Genomic DNA, 23,568 nt, shown 5'->3' with positions numbered 1-23,568 from the left:
CGAGACCCAGGAACAAGCTCAGAGAGTCAGAATCAGCTAAGTGTCAGATTCCCAATTCCCTGGCATCTGCCACCACAGGGCTGAGGGGCCAGGGAGAAGTGACAAAGAGTTCCTTCCCTACCAGAGCCCTCATACAGAGCCCCTCATTCTCTCCAGGACCCCAGATAGGAGTCTCAGGCAGCCCAGCGACCTGGCCCTCAGAGGGGAAGCAAAAACCAAAGATAAGACAGACAGCTGGGAGCCTCTTGGAGGTTCTGGGAGACTCCTGAGTGAGAGAGGCAGCGGCTGCAAACCAAGTCAGCTTTATTAAACTTATGTGTGTGTGTGCATGCGTGTGTGTGTGTGCACAAGCACATACTTCAGGCCTGGGGCACCACTCCATAGAGCTGGTGAGGAAGTAACTTCTGCTTCTCATTACAACTGTAGATCCATCGTGGGCGGACAAACACCAGGGAGGGGTTGTCCATCAGGGCCTACAGGGGGGCAGGGGACAAGTGTGAGAGAGTAGAGGATAGTAGGGATTCAGGAGCAGGCTGGGTCTCCCTTTCCATGCCCTCTGGACTCACCTCCTCAAAGCTGGGGTCCCACTCCTGTGCCGTGATCACAAACTGGACCCGGTCACTCATATAGTCCTCGAGCTCCCTGGTGGGAGAAGAAAAGAGGCCGAGAATTGTCCCCTCTGCTAACATCCCAGTCCCCAACCATTCTCAAAGGCCATCCTCTCCTATCCCCTATGTCCCCTAGAGGCTGCCTGTGGATCCTCCATTGTCCCATGTGCGAGTCTCACCACAGCCACAATACCAACAGCTCCCACTGTCACTAATCCTTTCAGACGGTGGTGGGGAGCCTCACTTTAAGAGAAGAAAGCCAAGGGAAAGCTATGCAACAGGGCTAGCACTGAACTTCATGGCCTGTGCCAATCCTGCAGGGTATGGTACGCACCTTCCCCCTCTCCCCATTGCCTTCCTTCCCACAACCTGCCACGCCCCCTCCCCTGGGCCAAGCACTCCACCCCACCCAAGTCCCACCCCAGAGACTGACCCATTGAAGGCTGTGACATAGCGGCTGAGCTTCCTCCGCTCATCCCCAGGGAACTCCCCGTACAGGAAGAAGTGTTTACCCTGGAAGAAGTCTGGGGAGATGGTGGAAGAGCCAAGGTGAGGCCCTGGAGTGCCAAGGCACCAGCCAGGAGCAGTCACAGCTGAGAATTGAGGGACAGTTCCCACTAAGGGGTTTCCTACCTGGAAGTTCGGGAATTGGCAGGTTGGGAGACTCTGGGGGACTCTCATTGTCTGTGTTCTCATCTGTGGATCCTGCATATGGGTCCTCGCCATTCTCCCCCTGGCCAGGGGGCTGCCTTTGTTCCTTCTGTTCAGCCACCCTGGGGGAAGCCAAGAGGGGTGGGGGAAGAGCATGTAAACCAGATCCCCTCTACCCAAGGCCGGGCCCACCCATCTCCGAAGCCGCAACGTTACCGTCTCAGCTCATCATCAGTATCCCCAGAATCCTCTGCTCCATTGTCCTGTCCTTCTGCGAGTCAAGTTTAGGCAACACGAGGTGACCGCCCTGTCTTCTGGGAAGAGTGGTAACCCGCTGCCCAGTCTCACGCAGGCATCCCAAACCCCAACCTCAATAGAACTCCAGATCCAGTTATTCAGGGACCCTCAGCCTCCTCCTCCCTCAGACCCAGGAGTCCAGGCCCCCATCCCCTTCTCCCTAAGGCTCTGACCTGACCACTCCCCCTCGGTGTGGGTATCTTCCTGGGACCCTTGTAAGGCTGGTTTGGTCTCTTCTGGGGTTGGGGGTCTCTGGGGTGAGCTGGATCCTGCAGCCTGAGAGGGCTTAGTTTTGGTCTGGGGGCGCTGAGGAGGGAGTGTGGGTCAGTGAGCAGGAAAAGGGCAGGGTGGGTGGGAGTGTGTGTGGAGAGGTATGCCCACAGGAGGCAGTAGAGACTCTGGGGACCACAACAGACCCATGTCCTCTTCCCACCACACACCCCCACACCCAGGGAGGGGACAGCAGACCTTTTGGGGAAGCCTAGGGGCTTCATCCCCGCTGCCGCCACTGTGAGGGTCGCCCTCGTCCTCACTGCTGGAGTCTGGCCCTGCCATGAGGTACCTGGGGGAGGAACTGGGCCTCAGACAAACAGCATGTCGTGTCCTCTGGGGCCTGTAGGGTGCTCGGGAGCAGCAGCCACTGGCATTTACTAATTATCTAGGGTCACAACCATGGTCACTCTCCCAGCCTGCCCCTCTTCCCAGTTCTGGAAGGCCCCACTGACCCCCAGTCACCCACACGGGAGACCTGAGTACTCCTTGGCTGCCCTGCCCTCTTGGGGAAGAAATGCCCAATTTCAGAAAGCAAAAAAAGTCAGAAATACTTTTCCCCTCTAAGAATCAAATTCGGTTTCTTATTGGGAGAATGCCTACCAATTAAGGGAAAATCTCCAAAAGCAAAAACAGTTTTTAAGACCTTGGCACTATATTCAATGGTCCTTAAACTACCGATATTCCAGGAAAAGAATTCTCCTAGTTCTAGTAATAACTACAGCTAACACTTATATGGGATTTCCTATGTGCCAGGCAGGCACTATTCTAAACACTTGACAAACATGGAGTCATGGAATCCTGAGGTAGGTGGTATTTTAGCCCTATTTTACAGATACGGAAACGAAGGCACACAGAGATTAACTAATTTGCCCCAATCCCAGGGCAAATTATGCAGAAGCAAATGAACGTGTTAGCTTTACTTTCCTGGTACAAATATGGAGACCCTTCTGCACATAATTTGAATTTTTCAAAGCTGGTGGAACACTGTTCAGGTAAATCACACTCACTGGAAAGCAGTGGTTCATGGGAAATTCAGAGAATTTAAAGTGTCGAAGTTGATTAAAGAATCAATCAATGGCAGGTTTACTAAGCCTTTTCTTTAGAGTGCTTGGACCAACTAAAAGATTTTAAAAACTCAATTTGTGATTATTGTGGGGAGAGCCATTCCCCTGGAATTTTCCATCATCAACTTTTTAAAATATAAGGTGCTTTCTGGATTTCTCTCTTTTTTTTGGTCAAAACCCAGTTGCAAATCCAACAGTGTTTTGTTGCCTTTTCTTCTATACACGTGTTCACCTCTCCCAGGCAGACAATGATCCAAATCCAGTTCCTCTGTCCCTAAATAGACCCAACCCATCCCATTTCTTTCCCAAAGGTCCCAGCCTCCTCCAGGGTTCCCACCTGCAGCTTCACCTGGACATTCCAGCCCTCAGACCAGAGCCTGCCCCTGCCCCTGCCCCTGCCCCTGCCCCTGCCCCTGCCCCTGCCCCTGCCAAGCCTTCCACAGCTCCCTGCTGCTCAGAGGACAGACCCTTGGAGCCAGGTGGGTTTCAGAATTTCGGAATTTTCAGATTTCAGAGGGGCAAATGCCAGGTACACAGACTGTTATATATCACCCCCTGGAAGTGAGGATGAAGCACCCGTTAATCAAACTCATGAGTATTTCTGTAATAAAAACCACGACACTCTTAACAAAATAAAGGTCAGAACAGCCACACATCAGCTCAGGATGATGCCTGGGTTTCGGGCTTGATCCCCATTGAGGGGCATGCAGGAGGCAGCTGATCAGTGACTCTCTCTCCTCATTGATGTTTCTATCTCTCTCTCCCTCTCCCTTCCTCTCTCTGAAATCAATTAAAAAAAAAAAAAGATTTAAATAAATAAATAAATAAAATCTACACAGGCCCCAATACTCCATTCTCTCTCCGTTCTCTGCCCCTAAGCCTTTGCACAGGCTGTTTCTCCAGCCAGCAATGTCTTATTTTTTCCTACTAAACAGACTTCACAGAGCCCTCTGTGAGCCCCCAGGCAAGTCCTCTTTCCCTCCTCCAGGACTCCCAGCCCATGTCCTTCCTTCTTTCAGAAGTCAGCTGACTCTGGGCTGGGCCCACCTGTGTTCTCCACTAGCAGGCTTCAGTCTGATTTCTCTTCAGAGCCCTAGCATTGCCCAGCGCAGGGATGAGGGGCAGGGTCAGTATGTGTATACATGTGTACATGTGTGTACCACAGGTGTGCAGTGAGGCCTCACCTCCGGGAAGGCAGCCGCTGACGCATGCGGTGGCAGTCCAGCACCCACTCTTTACGTACAATGCGACCTCCGAGGCCTAGGACCTGGCTGTACTTGGGGGTGTTGGCAAAGGCACAGCTGTGGGGAGCAGAACAGAGGGTGTCAGTCAGGTGTGATGTGAGGGGCAAAGGGGAACAGGGAGATAAGGAAGACAGAGAGAGAGAAGGAAAGATGAGTAAGAGAAAAAAAGAGACAGATATGGGAGAAACAGGGAGACAGAGGGAAAGATGTACAAATCAGAGAGCAAACCAAGCAGAGGGTACATACAGAGAGCTGAAGACACAGACAGAGACAGAGACAGAGACACAGGCAGACAGGCAGAGAGAGAGAGAAAGCAAGATGGAAGAGACAGACGAGGAGGTGGGAAGGAGGAGGTCACAGGCCTACATGAGGTGGGTGCTGTCTGGAGTCCAGTCTGGCCGATACTTGGCCCCCAGCTCTAGGGCCTTATCCCGGAGCTCAGAGCGGAAGGGGTTCTGGAAGCCACTCAGCACCACCACCACACCCTTAAGGATCTTTCCCAGTTCCTGCGGGCCAGCTCGGGGTCCCCTGTGCTCGGTGCCTTCTCCTCGGGGCTTCCCTGGCACTGCCCCCCGTGCTGGGGCAGGGACTGAGGTGGTGGCTGGAGTACTGGTGGGTGCTGGCACTGCAGAAGCCAAAGAGCAGGTTCAGTTGGCATTATTGGGACTAAACCCCTGGCCCCTCCTCCCTCAGATCCGGAGTCCCAGCCCCCAGTCCTCTCTACTCCTAGGACATAGGAGCATAGGCCCCAATGGGAACAAGGAATCCAATATGCTCACATTTGGGTCTCTTGCGGACAGGTGGTGAGGACTGGGCTGACGGTTTGCTGGGGGTCTTCCTTTCTTCTTGATTCAAATCCAACTTCCTCTTCCCTTTGGGGGACTCCTGAGGCTGAGAGGGGTGGGATGAAATGAGGCCTCTAGCTTCTCTTCTCCTTCCCTACCCATCAGGGTCTGATGATCTCACCTTAGAGGTGCTGCCTACTGCCCTGGAGGTTGGAGAGGCTGAAGAGGTGGCACTAGAGGCCTGCAGTGTGGCAGCTGCATAGCTGGGTCCTGCTGGGTCACTGGCTGTGGCTATAGAGGGAGAAAGTGGAACCAGAATGAGAAGGCTGGGCCCTCAGGCCCTTCACCTCCTATCCATGTGACATAGAGGGGTATTCCCAAAACCCAGCAGTGATCCAGGCCAAGTCCCCAGCCTCCTCCTCCCTCAGACCCAGGAGTCTAGGTCCCAACCCTGTACTCAGGACTCGGGTTTTCCACACTTACCAGTAGATGTCTTATTGATCCGACTGAAGAAGAGGGCCCCTGGTCTCAGGGAGCTGGCACCCTCATCCTCCTCCTTCACACGGAACTGGCCAAGCTTGGTCACCTTCTAAGGTCCCACAAGGTCAGTGCAATGGGTGTGGACTGTTGGCAGGTTGGGGAGAAAAGGTAGGGAGAAGGCTCTGGGAGATGGCGGGTAAAGCTTACCTGGGGTGAGGCCTCTGCTTCATCTTTGTCTGGAGGACTGTGAAACCGTATAAAACTCAAGCCATAGAGGGAGTCCTGGGAAAGGATGGGTGGGAGTCAGGGAGTCTGGCCAAGGACTGAAGCCTGGCCCCAAACCCCTTTAACTTAAGGAAACCCTTCTTTGGCTCTTTCCTCATCTAGGGACTCTGGTAGGATAATGTCAATAATAACATCCAACTGTTATGGAGCCCTAACTCTGAGTCAGCACATCTCTGAGCCCTTTACATGCATTAGCCCCTTTAGTCTCATAAGCAATGGGCAAAGACTGCTGGGTGTCCAAGCAAATCCACTCCCGTGAACCTGAATTACTGCCTATGGAATGGGAGGGAGTACTGTGTGTCACTTCTGAAACACAGAAATGCTCCAGGCTCTTTCCCCCTCTGCCAGCTGGATGCAGAGTCATAGGATGGAAGGAACCTAGGTTCCTGGATGACCAGTTGAACATCCCCAGGATAGTTCCGTGGGTACCTCTACTATGTGGTATCATTACCACTTGGGTCTTGTTACCACAGCTTAGCATCCTAACTCACAACAAACCTATAAGGATCAGGAAACTGAGGTCAGAAAAGTTAAGTCATTTGCCCAAGGTCACACAGCTAAGAAGTAAGGTAGCCAATCTTAAACCCAGCATCTGACTCCATTCTCTTGATGTTAACTCCTAGACCCACTCTTCTAGACTACCCCTCTAACAAGTAGCTGTCCCCCTCCTCCAATTCCCCTCTGAGGTCCTGTAGTTCACCTGTCAGAGACATTCTCTAGGAAACAAAGCCTCACATGAGGAGTACTCAAGCCCATTTTAGGGAAAGCCTCCTCAAAGTCCCATGGGGATACTAGCTGTCTAGTCCCCCCAGCCTTCTGTGACTCAATATTGGCCCCTTAGCTCTCTCCTTGACCAATGCTAAGGACCCTCACCCCCAGTGCCCACCTTATGTACCTTGCTATAGGGCTGGCTGCAAACAATTTTGACTCGGTCCCAGCGCTTCTCAGCTGCTCCCCGGACCAACTTGTCAGGCCCAAAAATGCGAACACGGTTGGGGTTGGAGCCACTGCGGCTCTCAGAAGGGGACATGAAAGACGAGGTGACCAGAAGGACCTGGGAGATGGTACAACAAATGAGAACCAGGGCTGGCTGCTTTAAATGACAAGACCTAGGGGCTGGGAAGAGGGCAGGGGGCCCGAGAAGAAGCTAGGTAGTTGCCAGATCCAGCTGTGCCTCTACCTGCCTCAAGGTCTCTAGACTCTTCCCGTTTCTGGGTCTCTGGTCAGTCCTTGCCTGACACAGGTCCCAGAGGAAGCCTTCTACGTCCACATCTGAATGATCCTTCTCTAAATTCTTGCACAGAGCCTTCCATATCTGGCCATATGGCAGCCTACAGGGCCTAAGGAACAAACCCTCCCAGCAGAGAAGATTCACCATGACCGGCACAGAATTCAAACACATTTTGGAAACACATAGCTGGGTCAGTGGAAAGGTGAGCGGAATTATCAGAGTCCAGAAATGAGGAAGTTGTGCCAGTTACTAAGTGATTCTCCCAGCTCAAACTCATCCAGTTGGGCCTGGACATTTCTGCTTCTTCAGCTGCTCCTCACAGGGATCTGCCAACAGGGGGAGCTAGAGAGAGGCCACCAAACTGGAGGAGAGAGGCAGGATCTGCTCCTTGTTGCAGCTCCTGTGAGCATGACCCCAGGTACACACCTCAGCCTCTGCAGTAGCTCCTTCCCGGGCAGCAGGTGATTCCAGTTTGCAGCTTCCTAGCACTTTCAGAACTGGCCTCATCCAGCCCCTCTCAGGGACACCAGTGCCAGCCAATGACCGCCCCTCCTCAGGGTCTGAGTTTCAGCTCTATGGAACCCCCACTTCCAACTTCTAAACATCTACGTTTCAATCATTCCTACCTTTTCCTTTTGCTCCCTACACTTGCTTCTTCATTGTACCTCAGTCTTCTCGCCTCATCGGTCACTAATTCTCTTGGCTAAAATAACTGGTATGGTTTCAGTGTCTCGGCAGGACCCTGACTGATACAGTGGGTGGCACTGATGTAGTGTCTGCCCTGGTGCAGACCCTGGGTGGCACGTAGAGATTGATTTTAAAGTGCCTTTCAGGGGGAGCAGGGGGGAACAGAAGACCACCTGGGCTCCAAGCAAGGAAAAATAGTATCTCAGAGGCCACCAACAAATCACGTAGAACTGGGCCCCTCCTCTGTGGGTAAATCATGGGGAAATGTGCCTTATGGAGACAGTGGAAAGCCTTAGCTCTGGAGGACAGCACAGAAAAGATGAACAACTCCTAACCATCAGTTTGTACTTTCAAGGATTAGGAGCAAAAACTCATGCTAGCCATCTGCATGGAATAACACAAGCTGAACATTTTATTTTTTAATTTTTTAAATATGTTTTTATTGATTTCAGAGAAAGGAAAAGAGAGGGAGAGAGAGATAAAAACATCAGTGATGAGAGAGAGTCATTGGTCACAAGCTGAACATTTTAAGTGGCCCCATGAAGACAGTGTCACCTGACACCAGGGCAAATCTTCTTTGGAGGCATGTACTTCAAACCCAGTCCTCCAAGATTTCCCACAGATACATTCCCAAAGGACAGAAGTTAACAATTAAACAGTCACACACACCCATGAGGCACGAGGAAACAAGCTGCCATGACTTAAGATCAGCAGAAACCACAAACTGCAGACTCAGACCCATAAAGGCTGCATATATTGAAAACATCAAACACACAATATAAAAGTATTTTTAATAGTTTAAAGAAGTTAATGGACAGTATGATGAAGGAACAAATAATAAAAACTGACCGGGTGCCCTGGCTGGTGTTGCTCAATGGTTAGAGCATCAGCCTACGCACTAAAGGGTTGTGGGTTTGATTCCTGGTCAAGGGTACGTACCTGGGTTGCAGGTTCGTTCCCCGCCCCAGTTAGGGCATGTGCAGGAGGCAACCAATCGATGTGTCTCTCTCATATCGATCTCTCCCTCTCTCCGTCTCTTTCTCCTCCTCCCTCCCTCCCTTCCACTCTCTCTAAAAAAAAATTTAAAAAAAATAAATGGAAAAAATACCCTCCGGTGAGGATTAACCAAAACACCCCCCAAAAAACAGTATGCTGAGTAAAAGAGCTACCCACAAAAAAGTACATACTGGGAGATTCCATTTATATGAAATTCTAGGACAGGCAAAACTAATCTATAGTGACTGAAAGAAAGTCAAAAGTTGCCTGAGCTGGGGGGGCCAGCATGGGGAGGGAGGAGTGACTGTTAAGGGACAAGAGAAAACTTTCAGTGATGCTGGCAGCGCTCTATGTGTCGATTTGGGGGACAGCTGCACAGGTATATACATTTGTCAAAGACTCTTTGATAACTACATTAAGATCTGTGTATTTTATTGTATGCAAAATATACCTCAATTAAAAACAATTTCTGCCCTGACCAGTGTGGCTCAGTTGGTTGGGCCTCCTCCAGTGCACCAGGAAGTTGCCAGTTTCATTCCCAGTCAGGGCACATGCCTGGATTGCAGCTCCATCCCTGGTAGGGGTCTCGCAGGAGGAGCCTATCAGTGTTGCGCAATGAAATCAGTTTCTCTCTCCCTCTCCCTCCCCACATCTAAAAATCAATAAACTATTCTTTAAATACAAAAACAATTTCTCACTGCAAGAAAAGGAAAACATATCTTGTAGAAAACTGGTTTGTTCACTTAAAACTGTAAACTCTCTTTGTCACGGTAGGTCTATTTTTACCCAAAAACATTTTGTTGATTAACTAGCTAACTATGATCTCATCAATCCAGCTCTAATAAATTCAACCAGGGAAAAAAGGATTGTGCCAACTTTTTAAAATATTCGTAATAGAGCAAAAGGCATTCCTTCTTGGAAACATTTGTTGCAAATCAAGTGACTAACAGAGGCATCCCACACAATGCAAAATCTCAATTTGCAGGACCATCTGTGAGAGCCCCTAGGGCTGGATAAAAGGTTTTGCTCTCAAGCAGTGACTGAATTTTAGAACAAACATGTGCCTCGTTGTTTATGCCATCACAGTGCAAACTGGGTCTCCCTGCTGTCCACAATTTATCACCTTCTCCTCTGTATACTGGGCTCCTCCAGAGGGCAGTAGTCAGTGTGAATCATGTCCACCCTGGTCTGGCATCCAGGAGGCCCCCAGGGAAGTGGTGATGGGGCATCTCGGGCAGGGATCAGCCTGGGGCCCAACGCAAGGCCCTGCTTACCTCGTAGTCTTGCTCTCCAGCTCCTCCTGCAGAGCTGCCCACCAGCACCTCCACGAAGGCAGAGCCATCGTTCCCAATGTCCACGCTGTGTATCTGCTCCTCCTTCTCCAACTGCGAGAGGGAAAGCCCACTGTCAGTGCCTGCTCTGCCCCTGGGCTCACTTTGGAACCTCAGGAGTGGGATGACCCACATGTGAGCCACCATATCTCCTTGCAGTGTCAACTCTGTGACAAGTGGGTGGCCAGTACCGAGTGGTGCCACCTTGTTCCCTACATGCAGCACAGTCAGAGCTCAAAAAATATTCACTGAATGCATAAACCCCCATACCTGCTTCCCTGACTCCTCCAGACTCTGCCAGATAGGCTTATAACCTGCTGCCATGGAGCTCTCCTTGGCAGCACCAGCCACAGTTTCCACCCCCAATAACACAGGACTCTAAGGGAGTTCCCTGAGGATAGAGCCCTGGTCTGGTTTTCTCACCACTGCTTCCTGGGTTCAAATCCCAGCTCTGCCAAACACTAGCTCTATGGCCTCTAACCTCATGGAGCCTTGGTTTCCTTATCTGTAAAATGGGGGTGATAACCATAGCTGTGCTTGTAAATACTATGGTCCGGTATGTAATAGGCACTCTACCACTGTCAGTCCTTAGGAGGCATTATAGTCAATGCTCAATAATTATTTGTCGAAAGGAAAGAGCTACCAGTAAGAAGGCTTCCCCAAAGGACCTGCCATCCCCTTCTGACAGTTACAGGTGCAGAAAGCCATGTGGGGGTGGAAGGCAGCTGGGAACAGCTAAGGCAAGTCTCCTGCTTTCTAGTTTGGGGTTCCTGTATTTGGACCCTTGAATGACAAGTTATTCCAACCTTCAAAGGTAATAGTCCACCACCCTACACTGATGCTCCAGTCTGCCCTGTTACCTCCCAGTCAGGAGGTCACTCAACATTGCCTGCACAGGGCTACACACAGGAGCATCCCTACATGGAAGGAAGGAGCCTGGACTGGGAGTGAGTCAAGCCTGGGTTCAAATCCAGCCCTGCCATTTCCAAATGTGCAACCCTGGGTGACATACAACTTCTCTGAGAGGCAGCTAACTCACGTGCGAAAGGGGAGGGTCCTCATAATAATCTTTCTTCTGAAGGAAGCTGAGATGACACAGATAATAAGCACAACAAGAGCTGCGGCAAACATCTAAGTGCCCACGATGTGCCAGACATGTAATGCATGCATCCTCTCTTCTCACAACGGCTTTACAAGGCAGGGCTATTATTATCCTCATTTTACACATGAGTAAATGGAGGCAGGAAGTGGTTATGTAACTTCCCTAAGGTCAGACAGCTTGTGAGTGGCACAGCTGGGACCAGAGACCAGGTAGCCTGGCTAGAGTTTGCGCGGGCTCCATCGCCACCAGGTGGGTGAGCTGAAGAGAGAGGCGGTGATGAGGGAAGGGCCTTCCCAAGCCTGAGGCATGCTGACCTCCTGGCGACTCTGCTGCTCCCAGCTCAGAGCCCTGCATGGGTGTGTGGTGCTGCCCAGGCACACAAGTCCCAGCCTGACTTCTTGGCCTCCTGCCACATTTGATGTCTCTCCTCCAGCCATGCAGCCTTCCTTCTGTCCTGAGAACAGGCTGGCTCCTTTCCACCTCAGGGCCTTTCCACCTGTCATCCCTCTGCCTGGATTACTCCTTCCCCAAACCTTCCTGTGGCTGACTCCTTCCATCTTTCAGGTCTCTGCTCAGATGTCAGCTCTTCAGACCAACTAAAGTAGCCTCCCCCACCTCCTACTAGGTGCTTCTCTATCCGCTAACCCTCCTTTGTTTTTCTTCATAATCACCACTTGATATATAGTTATATTTTTTATTTGTATTTGTCTAGTACCTGTCTCCCCGACCAGACTTTTAAGCTCCACGAGGGCAGGGGCAATATGAGTCATTCCCTACTGTGTTCCCAATGCCAAGAACAATGTCTGACCCTTCCCAGCTCTGCTTACTTACTACTGTGTGATCCTGGAGCAAATGGTTTCATGTCACCCCTTTGGGCTTCAGCTTTCTAACCTATAAAATGGGGTTCCTAACAACTTTTACCTCATACAGTTGTGAATATTCAAATGAGGAATACACATAAAGCCCCTTGAATGTCTATACATGGAAACAACCCAAATGTCCACTGACTTATGAATGGAGACACATTGTATGGTCTATCCAAATGATGGACTATTACTCAACTATAAAAAGGAATGAAGCACTCACACACACTACAACATGGAGAAACCTTAAAAAAATTACGCTATGTGAGAGAAAGCAGACACAAAAGGCCACAGATTGCATGATCCTATTTATATAAAATGTCCAGAATAGGTAAATTCATAGAGACACAAAGTGCATCAGTGGTTGTCAGGGGCAATCTGGGGAGAGGGAAAGAGGGAGTGACTGCTTAATGGTTATAGGATTTCCTTTAAGTGGTAACGAAAATACGCTGAATTAGTGGTGATGACTGCAGAACATTGTCAATCTACTAAAAACCACTGAATTGTACACTTTAAATGGTTAAAATGGTGAATTTTATGTTCTGTAAATTTTAGCTCAGAAAAAGAGTGTTCAGTGAGTGTCGGCTGTTAGGAGAAGGGCTTCAGCACAAGATGACTCATCTGTGACAAGGTTTGGGTGTACCTTTCTCAGGAAGACACAATTCATGACAGTGAAACCATTTGAGTGGCATATGGAAGATTTGCAAAGTTCCTCACAGACATCTAGTAAAAGTTGTTCCACATCCATGAAAGGCAATGTTATGCACCATTTAAAAGAATAGGTTAAAAAAAAAAAAGAATACGGCAGAACTTTATGCAATGGCAATGGATCCCCAAGATTGTTACTTGAAAAAATACTATTTAATTTTATCTATTTATTTTAATATATCTTTATTGATTTCAGAGAGAGAGAGAGGGAGAGAGAGTTGAAACATCAATGATGAGAGTTGTCATTGATCGGCTGCCTCCTGCATGCCCCCAACTGGGGATCAAGCCTGCAGCCCAGGCATGTGCCCTGACAGGGAATCGAACCGCAATCTCCTGGATCCTAGGTTGATGCTCAACCACTGAGCCACGCCCAGCCGGGCAATACTATTTAATTTTAAAAAGGAGTGGAGGGGGTGGGTATACAAGCTTATATGTGTACAGAGTAACCCAGGAGGGCCACACAACAAACTAATAGCCCTAGCCAATCTGGCTTAGTGGTTAGAGCGTAGACCCGTGGACTGAAGGGTCCTGGGTTCGATTCCAGCCAAGGGCACATACCTTGGTTGCAGGCTCAATCCCTGGCCCTGGTCGGTGCACGAGCAGAACGCAACCAATCGATGTGTTTCTCTCACATTGATGCTTCTCTCTCTCTCCGGAGCCCTTCCACTCTCTCTGAAAAGCAATGGAAAAAATAAATACCTTAAGGTAAGGATTAAAAAAAAGAAAAGAAACTGCTAACAGTGGTTACCCTTGCTGAGGGTAGTGACAAGAAAGAGCACAAGGGACCTGGGGGGTGGCACACCCTGTTACTTGATCTGAGTGTGAAACACACAGGTTATAGTTTGTGAGGATTTACAGAACTGTGTGCTTTGCTGTACATGTATTACACATCAAAAGAAGTTAAAACCCAGGGGGATGGAAGAGGTGGAAGGGGTCAATGGGGAGAAAAAGGGACATCTGTAATATTTTGAACAACAAAAAAGGCAAAACCCAATTTAAAACCAAGTGATTTGAAAACCACTGAGCCCTGACTGGATGGCTCAGTTGGTTGGAGTGTGGTTCTGTACCCCAAAAGCTTTCAAGTTCAATTCCCGGTCAGGGCACATACCTAGGTTTCAGGTTCGATCCCTGGTAAGGGTGCATCCGGAGGCAACCGATTGCTGTTTCTCTCTTCCTCCCTTCTTCTCTCTCTAAAAATGTCCCTCGGTAAGAATTGAAAAAAAAGGAAACGTGTGCCACCTTGCTGTTGGAACATTTCTTCTAAAGAACAGACCTCCAATGGGGCACTGGAGTTACACCTGGACTGCATCCCAGCCATCCCCTCTGGCCCAGGAGAAGTTAGCAAGGAGATGGAAGATCCACTCCCAGGAGCAGGTGATAGGTTGGCAACTCCTGTGGCCATGACAAACAAAAAAGGTGTATGGGGCTATCAAGAGCTGAGGACCAAACCCCATGTGGTAATATCCAGATGTTGCATAATATTGTTAAAAGGAAAAAATACAGGGCAGTAGAAAAAAACTCAGATTAGTTTACATGTCTTGATGTCCCGAAATTTCACACTCATCACTTGCTTGAAAAGAACAAAAATTAGCATTCAGTAAATATGGAGTCACCTTGCACACTGGCAACTGCTAAAAGCAATCAGATTTTCCAAAGGATCTCTGACAGGAGATAAGTTAAGCACTGCAATGCTGCTTACTCATACACTTGCCCCCCGTGCAGTTTATTCTCAACACAGAAACCAGGATTCTATGAGAACCTAAGTGAGATTCTGTTTCTTCTCTGCCTAGAGCCCTTCAGTAGCTCCCCTCTCACCCAGAGTAAAAGCTGTAGTCCTTACAATGGCTTTCAGGCCTTAAGTGTTATGGGGCCTTCCACCTCCACCCTATTAGCTCATCTCCAACTTCTTTCCCCCTGGCTAACTCTACTCCACCCACATAGGCCTCCCAGCTGTTAGTCTGAGAGGCCAGACATCAGCCCACCTAGGAGCCCATGAGTCTTCCCCACATATCTGCATAGTTCACTACAAAGCTCACTCTGCTCAAATATCACCTCAGGGAGGCCTTCCCTGACTCCCTATTTAAATAAAAACCTTTTGCCACTGCCTGCCCCAGCTGAGGCATTCCTCATTCCTCTTGACTGTTTAGTTTTCTTCCACAGCACTTGTCAGCTGACTTGTTTTACTTCTGACTTTCCCCACTACATGAAAGCTCCACAGGACTGACATATTTATGTCTTATGCTGTCCACTGCTACATGGCCCCAATATCTAAAACAGCTTGGCCTATAGAAAGTGCTTCAAAAATAATTATGCGATGAATGAACAAAAAAATCCATCCATTCCTGAATCTATAGGTCCTGTCTCTGTGCTAACAGCTTCCATACCTCTGTCTCCAGCTCCATGTCCAATCCCTAACTGCCCCTTGGATGCCACTCCTTGGATCTCCCAGAGTCATATCAAAACTGGATGTGCCATATCACCTTCTCAAGCTGCCCCTGTCTGGCTTCCCATTTCAGTGATAGGAGCACTATCTCCCTCAGTCTCTCAGATCAGAAAACCCTGTGCCTCATTCTGACCTCTCTGGCTCCCTTACCTGCATGTCCTGTCTTTCTGCTTTCAGTTTCTCTGCTCCCACTACAACTGAGGTATAGAATGGGATGTGATTCTCCTGGGGTCATGGGAGACTTTCCTGGGATCATAAGAGAGCCCAACAGAATCATCACTCAGTAATAAAAACATGAATCCCTCCCTTTACACACACACCTACATGTTGACAGAACACTTTTGCAGACATTATGTCACTGATTATTACAATAACCCTGGGCTTGAATCTCATTATGCCCAGCAGACAGATGAGAAAACAGGTTCAGATAAATGAAACAATTTGCTTGAGGTCACAGAGTAAGAGGGAGAGCTGGGGACTTGAAAACAGGTCCCAAGACTAAACCGTCAGCAACCTGTATCTCCCTCAGTTTAAAACATTTGAACTAGACAAGCTAACCTCCCTGGCTCTCAGTTTCCTCAACTGTAAAATGGGGATAATAGTAGACTCTGGGTCATGGGGTATTTATGTGGATTCAATGAGTTCATTCACATGAGGTGTTTCGAATGACGACTGGCAGTTGTAACACTGAGTAAATGTTAGCTGTCATTATTATTACTATGTTAGGGACTTACAAAATGTTTAAACTCCTAAAATCATTCAGAAAATCTTGTAGGTGTGTGTATTTTTCCTGGAAAGAAAATCCTCAGCTTTTCTCCTATTCTCAAAAAGATTTGTGACCCAAAACTTTTTCAGAAACACTGGGCCAGAAAGAGATCAAGAATACATTCAGTATCAAACACAATCAAAAAGTCTTGCCCCCAACATCCCCCCCCCCCCACACACACACCTCAGAAGTAAGGAACATGGCCCAAATCAAAAGAACCAGTGTGTGCACACAAGGCAGTATGACAAAGCAGTGAAGAGCACCGACACGCAGTCGTGGGTTCAAGTCTCAGCACTGTCTTTTATTACTGGTGATAACGGCCCCTACGACACACTGCCTTTGTGAAGAGCATGTTCATGCAGGTAAAACACCAAGATCGGCACCTGGCAAAGAGCAGATGTTTAAAACACACTTAGCTCTCTTCTCCCAGTTTCTTATCCCTGACAGGAGTAGCCTGTTTGGAATTCTATAACCATCTCAGGTCAAACCACCCTTTCCTGTTTGCCTCCCTCCAATTTCACAGGGCTGTGGTGCAGATTAGGTGAGAGCATACTCAAAAAGAACCTGGCCAGCATTACAGAAATGGTAGTGTAGATGGGCCACTTCACTTCTCCCCAACCTATAGTTCAGTTTCCCAGTCTTTAAAATGGGGCTGGTTGGCTTAGATGATCTCCTGAGACACCTTCCAGCCCTGAGCAGCCCGGCTTCAGAAATCAGGATGCACAGCGATAACTTTCTCTTCTAGCTGAGGAAACAGGCCCAGAAAGTAGAAGCAACCTACCCAGCCACAAGCTAATTCCTATGGTCAACCCTGGCCTAGTCCTTGGGTCACCTTCCTCCTCTGCTAAGGGGCCCAGCAATCACGCTGCCCATTTTCCATGTAAGGAAGCTGAGGCCCAGGGGGAAATGCCTCAACCCACTGCCGCTTAACTCAAGAGCAGAGCCTGGACCCTGGGTCTCCCGACTCCTCGTAGGAAGGAAGAAGGGGAAGAGCAGGATCACCTGGAGCACCACAGAGATGGTCTTCTCGCCTGTCTTGGCTGCCCGCCATTTTCGGTAAGTGTCCGCCTTGAGAAGGTTTTCTGCACAGTGGGTCTGAAATAAGAATGGGAAAGGGAAAGTTAAGTCTCCCAGCTCTCAGATTATTCCTTTGGATCCTCCCAAGCGCTCCGCGATCCCCTAGATTTCAGTGTCCCCGTTAATTCCCCCAAGAGTCCAACCCTACTACACTTTCTCCGGGAAGGTCACCTATGAGCTCCCCAAGGAAGCTCCCCTATTCCTCCTTTCTCTCCGGAACTTCCACAGAGGCCCGAAGTTCCCCCATCCCACATCTCTCTCAGAATTCCCTTATAACTTCCTAGAAATTTCCCCAAACCCTCCTTAGACTTCCACGAAGTTCCCTTTTACACTCCAGAAGTTCTCGTGGCGGCCCCTCAGGAATTCCTCTACGTCATCCAACCTCCCTCACCCCGGTCCCTCACCGAGTCCTGGCTACTGCAGGACACCACATGGCGGAGGCGGATCTCCGGCATGTCAAAGTGGTGGGCTTCGCCCGACCCGAAGGATGAACGAGGGTCCGAGTTTGGGGGACAGGAAGGGGGTGCGCCCTGCGCGCGCTTAACTGCGCAAGCGCGCGAGGCTCGGGCCTTTCAAACCGCGGCGCGCCGCGCACGCGTCGACCTCGCGCAAGCCCAGTGGCGCCTCTTGCAAGAGAGGCGCTGAGTTCCCTAGCAACGAGCTTTTCTTCTAGTCCCGCCTCTCTCTGGCCCTATCACTGTCTAGCCCCTCCTTCCGGTGACGTTCACAGCCGGCTTTCTGGGCGCCTAGCAACAGGAGAGGCCTCCGGGATTGGTCCCTAGAAGAAATTCGCCATTCTCATTGGACAACGCAGTCACCGCCCAAACTGAAGCCTAGGAAGCTAGAGGACCACAAACCCGCGTGGATTTTTGCAGGGATCCTGGAGCCTGTCGTAGCAGGATCCTCTCCACCGGTTCTGCAGCTATGCGAGTCCCCCACTAGCTTCCCACCACACACACAGGAAAAAATTCTCAGCTCTTCCTCAGGGTTATTTATGCCTGAGGCCAGGAAAGAGTGGATCAAGAACCTAAATAAAACGCAAAGCATGAGCTCAAACCAGACACACACACCCAGTCTGGAGTGCTTCCACCCATGCCTCAGTTTCCCAAAGTGACCCGTGGGCATCCGTCTCCTACCACGCCCGTCCCTGCCGGTCGACAGGCACTCCGTCTGTTCGGTCCCTGCCAGACCCAGAGTTACAGCCGCAGGCGGGTAGGGGCTGGAGACAGACCGAACACAGAGCAGGGAGTATGAGCGAAGCCCGCGAAGGAGGGAAGGGAGACAGGGCTCCAGGGCCCCTGCAGAACAAGACTGGACATGCTGGGCGCTCCCAGGTAGGGCCCCACCCACGCAGGGTGCTTCCTTAGGAAGAGAGAGAAGGGAGAGGGGATCTCAGTCCTTGTAGCCGCTCTACACCTACAGGGAATCAAGTGACAGTTGGGCTTTGGGCCAGGAAAAAAAAGGGGAAGGGAAGGGGAATGTGAGAAAACAGGAAAGTACCCCTCTGGGTCCTGATAGAAGAAGGGGCTGGAAGCCCAGACTCCTGGGATTCCTGTGGAGGAGGGGCCTGGGCACAAGATGCCCATGTCCCTTTGGATTCTGGTGCCACCTCCCCAACCCAGAGCCGCAGAGGCCTGCCCTGAGATCTTACCTCAGCTATTTCTCACCCCGGGGTGAAGGTGGGTCCAGACCCGCCCCTCCTCAGCTTCCTATAAGTGCTGGGAACCAGGGACTGCTGGGTCACACACCATGAGGCCCTCCATGGCACCGAGTGCCTTCCCGCTGGCTTTCACACTGCTCTGCACCCTGCTGCATCTGGGTAAGTGACCAGGGGCTTGGACTCCTGGGATCCAGAGGGAAAGAGGTGGTGTCCTGGGAATTCAGATTCGTGTCGACAGCAGAGGCTAAAGGAAGAGAAAGACTGGGGCCCCAAGAGAGGAAAAGCTCAGAGGGTCTTGAGATTGGACCTCTGAGAAAGGAGGGGGCACGGTGGGCACTGAATCCTCTGTCCCCCAGGAGGGGTCTCAAAACATTTAAATTCTAGAAAGTCAGAGGAGAACATGATTAAAAAAGAAAAATTTTTTTAAACTGGGGGGAAGGGAAGAACTTTCCTTTTTTCTTGGGCTCCAGGGAGATCAAGCCCCCAGACCCTCCTCCCTTAGAAGCAGGAGTTCAGGCCAGCGCCACCTTCCCCAGGTCCGGGGGTCTGGGCGCCAGCTGCCCCTCTCTCAGGATCAGGGAGCACATGCCCTCAGCCCTCCTGGTCCTCACTGTCCCTTCTGGAACTGGGATGCCCACCTCAGATTCAGGGGCACAGAGGTGCTTCCACTGTCTACAAGACGGACACACGGTTCCTGCATGAAGGCGGGTCCCACATCCAAGAACCAGCTGCACCTGAAGCTTCACGAAAGTCCGTGGAAACCCTCTCCAGGACCCCCTCCCCGTGCCCGAGCTTTCTCAGGGGACCCTAGCGTCCAAAGTCCCCAGCCTTGTAATTAGGTAAACAGGCTGCGCGGCAGAGTCGCTTCCCGCCTCAGGAAGCAGCTTTGCTGGCATCAGCAGCGCGTCCCCGTCGGAGCGCTGGACAGTTCCCGCGACCGCGGTCGGTGCCCCACCCAGGAACAGGGACACACCGGTCCCACCTCCCTCGGACCCCAAAGCCCGCCCCTTCCCCCGGCGCGCCCCCGCGGTCCTACAGCCCACCGCCTGGGGACTGCAGCCTGGCCCTCTGCCCTGCAGGGTGCCCCCTAAGCTGCGAGGTGTGCAGGGGCTCCGGGACCACGTGCAGCGGGAAAATGAAGACTTGCGAGGCCGGCAAGGACGCCTGCGTGGCCATCGTGGGGGAGTCGAGCACCAGTACGAGCGCGGGGCGTCGACCCCTGGGGAGCGGGCTGCGGCGGGAGGGCCCTCGCGGGGGCGGGCGGGGAAAGGGAAAGGCTGTCGCCAGGGGAGCGGAGGAAAGTGAGTTCGGGGCAGCTGCAGAAACCACTGTTGTCAGGGATTCCCGAAAATGAGCGTCTCCAAAAGAGCATTGGGGGGCGGGGGCAGATATGGGGACCTTTTCAGGCGGGGGGGGTGAGGAAAGGACACGGGGAACAGCAGCGAGAGGGGACGAATCTGACAGGAGGCGGGGGTGGGGCGCGGACAGAGGAGATGGAAGAGGCTGGGGTGCGAGGCAGGTGCTCAGGCTGGACGCTGGGGGCGGGAGGGAGGAACGGACTCCCCCAGGGATCTGGGGTAGTGCGGGCTGCGAGAGACCATCCCTGACAGGGGAGGAGAGGTGATGCTGGGGGTAGGAGGAGAGAAATAAAAGGGACCACAGCAGACAGGAGAGGGAAGGGCATCCTGAAGCTTGGAGGAGGGGATATGGGGCGGGGGGGGGGGCTGGTGAGTAGGATGGGAGAGGAGGGATGACTTCAATGGCAGGGACCACCGCGGACCTGAGAAGGCGCGCGGGAGATGGGGAGCAACGGGAGAGACCCCAGGGGTGGGGGAACAGGGGCTCGGTGTAGGAGTGAAGGCCGGGCAGCAGGCGGCGCGCGGGGAGGGGCCGTCCGCGGAGGGGGCGTGAGGGAGGCGGGGCGCAAGACTGCGGGCAGCCCTACCCCCCTACCCGCGTGGCTGCTGGGAGGACCTGAGAGGCTTGAAGAGACGCCCAGCACCCCCTGTAGGAGGGAGATACAGACCCCCCGGGGGGGGGGGAAGCTGAGGGGGAAGGGGGAGCCACCCTTTGGGGGAGTGAAGAGGGGGAAACCTTTGGATTGCGTTGGAAGAGACCACACGCCGGGGGGAGGAAGGCGGTGGAGATTGGAAGAGACCACTTAAGGCAAGATCTGGGGGTAACCAAAGGGGGTGGCTGGGGAGTGACCATGAGGAAATCCGGAAGAGACCTCTTAGACAGAGAGGGACCTGGGCGTTGCAGGGTGGTGTGGGGGCCGCATCCCACGGTTTGTTGAAAGCGGCTCCCAAGCCTGTGAAGGCTGGAAGAGAGCATCTCTCAGAGGCATAGGGTAGCCATAGGGGACCTGGGAAAGGTCTATCCACAGGACCTTTAAGGGGTGGCCATGGCATGGGGGTGGGGTGGAAGGGACCACATTAGACAGACCTGGGCTTGGCAATGGGAACAGCAAGTGACCACCAAAGGCTGGCTAGGGCCTATGGCAATGAGGTGGGGGGTGGAGATAGCTACTAATAAACCATTCCAGACTGTACCCCAGGCAGATAAGGGGGTACAGCTTTAGGGGGCTGGAAGAGACCATCCTAGACAGTCATGGGGTGGGGAACTATGGGGTGGGGAGAGACCCCAGGCAGGAGTCAACACTGCCCAAGCCCTTCCCTCCGGTCCCCATCCTGCAGAGGGCCGCCACTCAGTGAACACCTACAAGGCCTGCATGAAGTTCAGCGACTGCTACTCGGGTTTCGTATCCACCACCATGGGTCCCAAGGACTACATGGTGACCAACACATACTGCTGCCAGAGTGATGGCTGCAACAACGGCTCAGTGACCCGTAAGTGCCAGCTCAGCCCCGCATTAGGAGTCCCTTCCAGCCTGCCCCAAGAGCCCAGTGTGTGTGCCCTCGGCCACCACTGATCTGTGCGCTGTAACATCAGGCACTGACCTTGCTCACTGAGCCTCACTTTCTGCTCCTGTAAATGCAGGGTCCATTAGTGCTGTTCCCTAGGGTTATTGTGAGGTTGAGGGAGGGTCTAAATGTCTCTTTGTACCTTGTACTCCACCCTCCTCCCCAGCTCCCCAGAACAATCGGACTGAGAATGGCCTCCAGTGTCCTGCGTGCATCGTACCCTTCCAGGAGACGTGCCCAGGGACCCAGGCAGCCCGCTGTGTTGGCGAGGAAACCCACTGCATCTACTTCGCTGGCAATGTGCAGGCTGGTGAGGGGCATCTGGATCTCTGGAGGAGGGCACAGGGGCCCCAGAACTGGAAGCCAGTGCTTCCAGGTCCTAGCGGAGATGGTGGCCCCAGAGAACTGGGTGAGGAGGGTGCAGGACCAAGATTTTTAGGTCATGAGTGGTTGGGGGCCCTGACTCCATTCTAACATCCCCGTCCCAGGTATCATCAACACCAGGTTTGCCACCCGAGGCTGTGCTACAGAGAGTGCCTGCAACACCAAGCCTGGGGCCGAGGTGCCCTCAGCCTCCTATCTCTACTTCCTCCGCCGAGCAGACTGCCTTCCAGCCCCCCAGCCCCCTGGCAGGGCCGAGTGAAGAACTGAGGAGTGTGTGGCTTGAGGTCCCCATTTGTCCTCAGCCTGTGTGCCTATAAATTAAACAGATTAACTGAGCAAGCCTGAGTCTTTGTGACATGTTGCATCTCAGGAAGGTTTGTTGCAGAAAGCTGGGGGCTCAACCCTTGGGAACCCTGTCTTTGCAAGGAAGAGGGAAAAAACCCTACCTTTTATTAAAACCTGCTGGGCTCCTGTGCTATGATCATTTCATAATCACAGCAACTCTAAAGTTGATATTATCCCCACTTTATTTTATTTTTAAATATATCTTTTATTGATTTCAGAGAGAGGAAGGGAGAGGGAGAGATAGAAACATCAATGATAAGAGAGTCATTGATTGACTGCCTCCTGCATGCCCCCCCACTGAGGATCGAGCCCGCAACCCAGGCATGTGCCCTGACCGGGAATCAAACCGAGATTGCTTGGATCCTAGGTTGATGCTCAACTGCTGAGCCACGCCTAGCCAGGCTCCATTTTACAGATGAACAAACTGAGGCACAGATTGTGGTGTCATTTGCCTTGGGTCAAACTGCTAGGGAGGGTCAGACTCCAGAGTCCATGATCGCCTCTGTTGAGTAACCTTCCCCTGTTTTTGCCTTAGTTTTCATGTGGGCAAAATGTGGATATTAATAGTTATAATCTCATAGAATTGTTATAAGAGCAAAATGAAAGAAAACTAAGATAGCACTTAGTGCAGTGCCCAGCACCTTTAAGTGTTGCTTCTAGAGATAATATGAGTAAATAGTAATCATCGTTAATAGCTGCTACTTACTGAACGGTCATTAGTTAACAGGTGCTAAATATTGTCCTGGATCAGGACAGACTAGACTATGCTACAGTAACAAAGAAGTCCCTCATCTCAGTGGTTTAAAACAACAAAGCTGTATTAGTCAACTCACGTGCAGTAATGCTGCGCAGCAAAGCATCTCAAAACAGACTTATAACAACAGGCATTCTTCTTTTTAATGGTTTGTGGGTGGCTGGGTGGCTCTGCTTCTGGTTGTGCATTGGCTGACGTGGCTCTAGTCTGGAGAGGATTCAAGTTCTCCTCCTTGGGGTTCCACAATCTGGGATCGATGGCTCCCTGGCCGATCACAGAAGCACAAAAGCCACCTGCATTGAAGGCTCCTGCTGAGGTCAGGTCTGCTACCATTCTGGTGAGTAAAGTAAATCACGCAGTCAAAGCCAACATTTGGGGAGCAGGGAAGCATCCTCCCCCTCCAGTGGGAGAGAGAGGAATGGTGTTTGTTGAACAAGTATCCGCTCACAAAAGGTTGGTTCTTCCCTCACCTACACGTTTGGCGTCGTCCACAGGTGCTCCGCTCACCATCATAGAGCAGCCACCAACTCCAACACTGCCCACTTCTGTGCGCAGGAAAAAGCCCAGGAAAGTCTCACGTGGGTGATTAAATGCTGCAACTCAGAAGTGA

At 51.5% G+C, this 23,568-nt stretch overlaps 2 protein-coding genes across 5 annotated transcripts; one reads left to right on the top strand and one right to left on the bottom strand.

The window, feature by feature from the left end:
• Positions 1-283: 283 nt before the first annotated feature.
• On the bottom strand, positions 284-17,501 carry XRCC1 (X-ray repair cross complementing 1). 4 transcript variants are annotated; one of them, XM_081119760.1, is made up of 17 exons: positions 17,296-17,501; positions 16,817-16,909; positions 9,876-9,986; positions 6,583-6,741; positions 5,610-5,684; positions 5,406-5,511; positions 5,104-5,213; positions 4,917-5,028; positions 4,504-4,762; positions 4,078-4,194; positions 2,025-2,118; positions 1,730-1,862; positions 1,476-1,530; positions 1,242-1,381; positions 1,042-1,132; positions 567-642; positions 284-473 (listed from the first exon to the last, which is right to left on the bottom strand). In XM_081119760.1, the coding sequence occupies exons 1-17, from the start codon at positions 17,344-17,346 to the stop codon at positions 360-362; spliced, it is 1,896 nt and encodes a 631-aa protein (XP_080975886.1). In that variant the 5' UTR covers positions 17,347-17,501; the 3' UTR covers positions 284-359. The 4 variants fall into 4 exon arrangements, 3 of the variants coding, with proteins under 3 accessions (XP_080975886.1, XP_080975887.1, XP_080975888.1); XM_081119761.1 differs by having other exon boundaries at positions 1,476-1,527; XM_081119762.1 differs by having other exon boundaries at positions 1,730-1,832.
• Positions 17,502-18,235: 734 nt separating this feature from the next.
• PINLYP (phospholipase A2 inhibitor and LY6/PLAUR domain containing) lies at positions 18,236-22,196 on the top strand. The gene is made up of 5 exons (XM_081118884.1): positions 18,236-18,710; positions 19,631-19,747; positions 21,248-21,400; positions 21,642-21,785; positions 21,964-22,196. The coding sequence occupies exons 1-5, from the start codon at positions 18,641-18,643 to the stop codon at positions 22,116-22,118; spliced, it is 639 nt and encodes a 212-aa protein (XP_080975010.1). The 5' UTR covers positions 18,236-18,640; the 3' UTR covers positions 22,119-22,196.
• Positions 22,197-23,568: the final 1,372 nt, after the last annotated feature.

This window comes from Miniopterus schreibersii (genome assembly GCF_964146895.1).
Source record: "Miniopterus schreibersii genome assembly, chromosome: 18".
NCBI lineage: Eukaryota > Metazoa > Chordata > Mammalia > Chiroptera > Miniopteridae > Miniopterus > Miniopterus schreibersii.
This window is presented reverse-complemented; position numbering and strand designations above follow the sequence as displayed.